The sequence below is a fragment of the Malania oleifera genome, chromosome 11 (genome assembly GCF_029873635.1).
Source record: "Malania oleifera isolate guangnan ecotype guangnan chromosome 11, ASM2987363v1, whole genome shotgun sequence".
Classification (NCBI taxonomy): domain Eukaryota; kingdom Viridiplantae; phylum Streptophyta; class Magnoliopsida; order Santalales; family Ximeniaceae; genus Malania; species Malania oleifera.
The window spans coordinates 50,878,869-50,886,501 of NC_080427.1; the positions used below are offsets into that span (position 1 = coordinate 50,878,869).

Here is a 7,633-nt window from a genome sequence, read left to right on the forward strand (position 1 = left end):
TCATGACTAATCTCATTACATGGACCCCATATATCACAATGTATCAACTTAAAACATTTCGTAGATTGATGTTGACTAGTAGGGAATGGTAGTTTGTGTTGTTTAGCCAAAGGAAAAATGAGACATAGGTGATCATCAGAGGATTTTGGTATGCTGACTTTGTTATTTGTGTCAAATTGAGAGTAAGAAGAATGACCTAATCTATAGTGCCAGAGGTCAAAAGATTCATTGTTGTTGCTGACAGGGGTTGAAAGGCTATTTTTGAGGTTGTATTTGGACAAAGCATCAGATAAGGCTGAAGGAGAGACTTCCTTTTGCAGCATATGATAAAGTCCTTGCTTCACTTCACCCATGCCAGTCATTGTCCAAGTCAAAAGGTCCTGAACATAGCAGCAATCAAAGAAGAAAACAAGGCAACAATTTAGTTCTTGAGTCATTTTCTTTGCTGAAATCATATTAAAAAAGAAATTGGGAACACAAAGGACATCATGCAGTATAAGATTCTTAGTGACTTTGGCTGTTCCTACATAAGTAACATGCACTATCTCACCATTTGGTAAACCTACAAAGGAAGAAATAATACTTGGGATGGAATGAAATAAGGACTTGGAGCAGATCATATGGTCTGTTGCTCCAGTGTCTAGAATCCAAGGAGTTTATGAAATATTGTTGGATTTAGGAGTAAAAGTAGAGAGACACAGTGATATACCAGAAATTTTGTGACTATTTGCATCTGAGGATGAAGGTGTAACCATGGCATGGACATGATTGGCCGAGGGAATGAAGGCTTGGTTGCTAGAGACAGGTTTCAGGAGAGCCAGAAGCTGAGTATACTGCTCTTGAGTTAATGACGTTTGAGGTTTGTCTTTCAAAACCTCCTACTCAGGACCAACTGCTGCATTTGCATTTGCCAGATTCATGACAGGTTTGTTCTTCCCTTCTCCCTTGTATCGCACTGGGTATCCATGCAGTTTGAAGCATTTTTCTACTATGTGGCCCGACATTTTGCAATGAATACATGTGGGCTTGTTTGGATTTGCTTTGAAGCATCTCTCTAGAGAGTGACCTGGGATTTTACAAAAGGTACAATAATACCTATCCCACCTTTGTTGCCTAGTAGATTGTTTGCTGAAATTCCCTTTGCTCACCATAGCCATAGAATCACTACCCAGGTTGTTTGTAGAAATTTCTATTCTCTTTTCCTCTTGCTGAATAATGGAGTAAACCTCATTCAAGCTGGGAAGGGATCAGTAGTATCTGTGCTTTAATACCCTTATAAGTATCATTGAGCCCCATTAAGAATTTCATCACACAATCTCTTTGATGGTTCTGAAATACAACTTTTAACCCTCCACAGGTACAGTTAAGGATTGATTCATAATTGAGTAATTCATCAAGCAAGGTTTTTTAAGTTTAGAAAAATAAATGCTTACTGAGTCTTGGTTTTTCTTTAGGTTTGTGATGCCTTGCTTTACCTCAAAAATTCTTGGAGCATTTTGCTGAGCAAAACGTTGTTCCAGCTCCAACCAAAGCTGATGTGCAGTCTCTGCATATGTAGTGCTAGACTTGATATCAACTGCCATTGTGTTCTGCATCCATGTTATCACGATGTCATTGCACCTTAGCCAATGTTCCATTAGAGGATCATTGGGGTCAGAAGGTTCACAGATCGTGCCATCAATGAACCTAAGCTTATTCTTAATCCGCAAGGCCCTCTTCATAGATCTAGCCCAAGAATAGTAGTTGCTGGAGTCCAAGGTATGAATGACAAGCATGGCACTTGAACCATTGCTGCTGCCAATATAATAAGGACTAGTGGGTTGTGTTGGGTCGTGAGGAACAACTCCTGACCAATTGGTGTTTGGCTACACAAGAATGGTGTTTGGTGGTGGGTTTGGAGGAATGGTTTGGCTGGTATTGATGGATTCCTCCATCATTGCTCTGATACCATATAAGATTTGGCCTTTTGCTTCCTGTAAATGAAAAGTACTGAACTGCGAGAGATTGAATATAGGGGAGAGAATTTGCTTTACTGCAAAAGGAGAAAATATTGAACTGAGAGAAAGAGATGGAGAGAATTTCCGTGCATTTCTTCTATATCAAATTACTGTACAAGATCAGTATATATAAAATACAAAATGGAATCAAAGAATCAGTTGGTTACTAACCATAGGAATAATATACAGTTATTCCTAACAATTTTCTGTAACGGAAAAGAAGAGAAAACAAAACAAAGAAAAAATAAAACAGAAAAAGGAATTTGAGCTGTTATGGACAATTGCTTGCAGACATCTTAATTTCCTACAATCTTCAACACGGAGCGATGCGTCATGTCAGTGCCTAACTACGGTGTCAAATATGCGAGAGTTCCTGCATCATTCTAGACGTTGGCAGGTGAAGAAGATAGTTCATGAAACTAGGATTAGATTAGCAACTTGAAATATAAGGACTCTTATGGGTATAAAAGCATGGAAATTATGGACCCAATGATTATAAGAAAAAGTAATATAATTTGCCTTCAAGAAACTAAGTGGGTGGGGGAGAAAGTTAGAGAAATTGATAAATCGGGATTTAAACTTTGGTACACTAGAAATGAAAAACATAAAAATGGAGTAGGAATTATTGTACATAAAAACTTAAAAGATAGCGTTGTTGATGTAAATAGCATAGGGGATAGAATTATAAAAATTAAGATGTCTTTAGTCCAAGAGATAATAAATATCATTAGTGCTTATGTTCCTCAAGTAGGCCTTATTAGTAGAAAATCTTAAGAGATAATTTTGGAAAGATATGTATGGTATTATACAAGACATATTAGGGACTGGGAAAACATTTATAGAAGGAAATCTGAACGGACACATTGAAAAAGATAATAAAGGTTATGAAAGGATACATAAAATATGTGGATATGGAGACAAAAATGAGTCTGGAGATTATCTTAGTTTTCGTTATGTCATATGATTTTATTATAATGAATACTTGTTTTAAGAGGAGATAAGAACAACCTTTAAAAGTGGACAAAATAGAAGTCAAATAGTTTTTTTTTTTTAACTAGGAGGGTAGATTGTTTATCATGTAAGGATTGTAAAGTTATTCTGGATGAAAGCCTAACCACACAATATAGAGTCTTAGTATTAGATATATGTATTAAAAATGGAAGAAAAAAGGTAAAATAAACCAATGTAAGAGAACTAGATGGTGGAACCTAAAGGGAGAAAATATAATAGAATTTAAAGATAAAATTATCAAAGATGAGGATTGGACTATAGAGGATGAGATAGATATAAATACTTTTTAAAGTAGATTAGTTAGTTCTATTAAGTGAATTAAGGGGAAGATTTTCAAATAGTAAAGAAAGTTTGTGGTGGGATAAAGATGTCCAAAAAGCAGTAAAAGATAAAAATAAATAAAAATAAAAAAGGTATAAATCATGGTAAAAATGTAGAAATATGGATAACTTTAAAAAGTATAAAGAAATGAGAAAAGATGCAAAAATGGCCATTACTAAAGTTAAACAGAGATCTTTTGATAGTTTATATGATAGAGTAGATACAAAAGAAGGGAAAAGATATATTTAAACTTGTTAAAGCTAGATAAAGGAAGAGTAATAACTTAGAAAATGTAAAATGTATAAGTATAAAAAAAATGAGGATGATAATGTCTTGGTTAAAAATGAAGACATAAAAGAAAAATGGCAAAGTTACTTTAGTAAGTCATTTAATGAAAACCAAATAAAAAGCTTAAATTTAGAATTGACAAATGAGGAAAAAACCAAAAATATAAGATTTATTGGCAAAATTAGAGTTAATGGAGTTAAGTTTGCACTAAAAAGATGAAAAATTGAAAAGCTATAGGAACGGATAACATTTGGATTAAAGTTTGGAAATGCTTAGGTGATCTACCACAGAAGTTATATATCTTTTAAGAAGATTAATAGAAAAGTTTAGGGGAAAAAAAGGGACTTGTATATGGTTTTTATTGACTTAGAGAATGTATATGATAGGTACCTAGGAAAGTTCTATAATAGATTTTAGAAGGAAAAAAAAAAGTGTGTATGTTGTAGGTATACTGATGTCACTAAGGATATGTACGATGAAGTAATGACTAGTGTAAGGACTATAAATAGAGAGATTAGAGAATTTCCAATCACCATAGGTATACATCAATGATCTGCTTTGAGGCTTTATCTTTTTTGCTTTAGTGATAGCCAAATTGACTTAGAGCATTCAAAATGAGGTTTAATGGTGTATTTTGTTTGTAGATGATATTGTATTGATTAATGAAACTAGGGGTGGAGTAAAGACTAAGTTAGAATTATATAGAGAAGGTTTGGAATCTAGAGACTTTAGGATAAGTAAAAATAAAATAGAATAAATGAAATGTAATTTCAATAATGGTAGGAGGAATATTGGAGACAAAATTAAACTTGATGATGAAAAAATAAATAACACTTATAAATTTCGATAACTTGGATCTGTTATGTAAGCTGACGAAAAAAATTAAAGATGATATAATGCATAGAGTTAAAGCAGGTTGGGTAAAATGGAGAAGTACTTTAAGTGTGCTTTGTGAAATACCCTTAAAATTAAAAGGGAAGGTTTATAGGATGACTATAAGACCAATTATGTTATATATATGGATTAGAATGTTAAGTGACGAAAAAACAGAATATCTAAAAAGTAAAAATTACCAAAATGAGAATGCTTAGATGGATGAGTGGTATAACATTGAAAGATAAATTAAGAAATGAACATATTTGCGGTAAGTTAGGTGTAACTCCTATAAAAGATAAGACAAAAGAGGGACGATTCAAATAGTTTGAACACTTGCAACATTGGTCATATAGTGCGTCGGCGAGAAAGAGTGTGTTAGTTACTGAGGGATGGTAGAAGGGGTAGGAGTAGACCTAAAATAACTTGGAATGAGATAGTAAAGATTTAATAGCCCTAAATTTGTTAAAAGAAATTATCAATAATCGTATAAATTGGTGAAAAATAATTCATATATCCGACCACACTTAATGGGACTTAAGACTTGTTTTTGTTATTATTGTTGTTGTTGTATATCTTCATAAGGCAAAAGAATAATAAAGGTACCACGATCAAACAAAAATCAATAAATTCGCTATACCAACTCTACAATATTTATTTTGTTTTGTAATGTTACCCTTATTCTATGTATTGCTTTAGCTAAGTGAGAAAAAGAAAAAGAAAAAGAAATAGCAGTAATGATAAAATAATAATTTTTTATTGGGGATTTAACCACTAGGATTAGGAGGAAGGAAGAATGGTTATATTCTTCATATATGATTTGAAATTTTTTAATTGTGAAATATGGTATTAGCACTTTCACAAGCCAAACCCATGCATTAGTGTGGGTTGGATTTACTTTATTGGATCCAAATACTAAAATGACACTTTACTTACATCCTAATCTTAATTATGTTCTCAAACCATCGATATAAATAGGTAACACATACTTTTAATTGTACACTTGAAAAGAATAAGAAAATAAAAAAATATATAGCAATATTCATTAACACCACATTTAATGGGTAGGAAAAAAAGTGGAAGAAAGAAAAAAGAAAACGTCTAAGAAAGAAAAAGAAGTACGAAAATGAGCTGTTTCATTCACTACAAGAAGAATCTATCTAAAAAAAAATGAAAAGAAAATAGCAGAAAGGAGACTTGCTTATTTGATTGAGTAATAATTAATCCCTTTTATATTTTTGTTTCCTTCCTTTTTCCCATCTTTGCTTCTTTTTCTTACCTCCTTTCTTTTTATTTTTCTTTTCCTCCAACCAAATCCAACAGTAATTATGCCATAAAGCCGAATACCTGTGTGATAAATTTGAGTCTCATAGCAGCATCACTGCAAAACCCAGCCTCCAATTAGCCCCATTCTTCTGAGAATGGAATTAACTCCATCAGGCCTGCCACAAATCTCATGTAGGTTTAATGATATCTTAGAAATTATTGAACTGTTTCTTTCTCTGCAACCAAAAGCCTTGAACAATTATAAGCGTGCTCTTCTTTAAAATTTTTCATGCAGGTTAGCTGAGTTAGTAAGTGATCATTAAGGCACTGCTCAAGAACATGAGAAGGCACTGCTCAAGAACATGAGAACCTCTGAAGCCTGCAGCCATCTTTATTCATGCAAGGAATTTACTCTACAACAGGTAAAATAACAAGCAGATCATGGTTTTCTTGTTAAAATTCTTAGCTTTGCTGTTCTTGTTTTGCAAATATATAAGTCTCTCATTTGAACCAAATGGGTAGTACTTCCAAAAACAGAGTAATTTAAACTTTTGGAGAATAAACATTAAAAACATTTTGAGAAGTTAAGGGAGACTAGCCTAACTTGCAGATCCAACAAGAAGTTCAAAAATACAAAAGCAGCTTCGTATCTTTGGATGAATTTACGTATACATAAATTAACCCTAGAACTCGCACTTCATTACACAAGCGTAGACAAACACCATCCACGCAAACCAACTAAGCGAGCTTCCCAAGGGAAAACCTTGAGGGCAATCCCTGAAGGGCACCATGACCTACATAAGACTTCTCAACAAACTTCAAAGGGGTGGGAGAGACCTGCATGAACAGATAGTTACCAGCAAAGAGATCACCCAGATGGGACTGGCTTTTCTTCAGCCTCTGCACAACCTTTGCCCATGAAATCAAGACCAGCCTAGCTTTTCTCCTTAAGAATCTTCTCAAGCTTGGGATTTTGACCTTGAGCCTCTTTCCAATGGGCACTCTTACTCTGACCCTTGACCTGCTTCTTGCTCTCCTTATCACCACTCTCTCATACCTTTCTTCCTCATCTTCAGACCCACCTTGGTTTCGGAGTCTCTGGTAAGAAAATTTGGGTGTTATAGTCTCAGGGGCAGGCATAGTGATGATGAAGGGAATTCAGATGAACCTGCAGCCTGTAGGGAAAAAAGAAGGATTGTCTCTTTCTTTGTTGAGGGAATTGGGGTACTGTTAAAAGCTTTTAATGTGTGGGAGGAGTTGAAGGGGGAGGATTGGTTTGCAGAAGCTGGTGCGGTGCCATTAATGCTAGATAGAACTTTAATGCAAAGGGTACCCTTATTTATTCATGGCCTTTCTTCTGGGTGTCCTTAATCCTGAGCTTTAGCACATGAGTGGCTTTCGTTAGGCATCCATCCACCAGCTTGCTGGTCGATAGATTTGGACAGCCTACACTCCCTTGTGATGAGTGTGATGTTAATATTTTTTATTATTGTTATTTTCTAGGGCACTTGAAATTTGGTCATTCAAAAATTTCTAGAAGAAAAAATGAGGTTGGAAGAGTAATCCACAATTGTCCTGTGCCACAAAATTTTTATCTAATTTTGATGTGCCTGCCAAAAATTATTTTTCTAAACCTTTGAAATAAAATTGCTTAAGCTTTTTCAACAGAAAATATGAAAACTAATATTGAAGTATTTGGTAGGAATTTTTCCAAAAAATTAAAAAGCTCTTGGATATGAACTACCAAACAAAACGAACCGAATTTAAGAACCTATTAAAAAGAAAATAAAACATAACCTTTTTGACTGACTGCCCCAGGAACAATTTCGTAGGTCCTACTTCAAGCAAAAATATTCAATGAGCTACATCTTTTGAAG

General features: G+C 34.0%; 1 protein-coding gene across 1 annotated transcript; it reads right to left on the reverse strand.

The window, feature by feature from the left end:
- Positions 1 to 6,275: 6,275 nt before the first annotated feature.
- On the reverse strand, positions 6,276 to 7,183 carry LOC131167934 (uncharacterized). Its single transcript, XM_058127015.1, has one exon. The coding sequence runs from the start codon at positions 6,894 to 6,896 to the stop codon at positions 6,495 to 6,497; it is 402 nt and encodes a 133-aa protein (XP_057982998.1). The 5' UTR covers positions 6,897 to 7,183; the 3' UTR covers positions 6,276 to 6,494.
- Between the last annotated feature and the right edge of the window lie 450 nt (positions 7,184 to 7,633).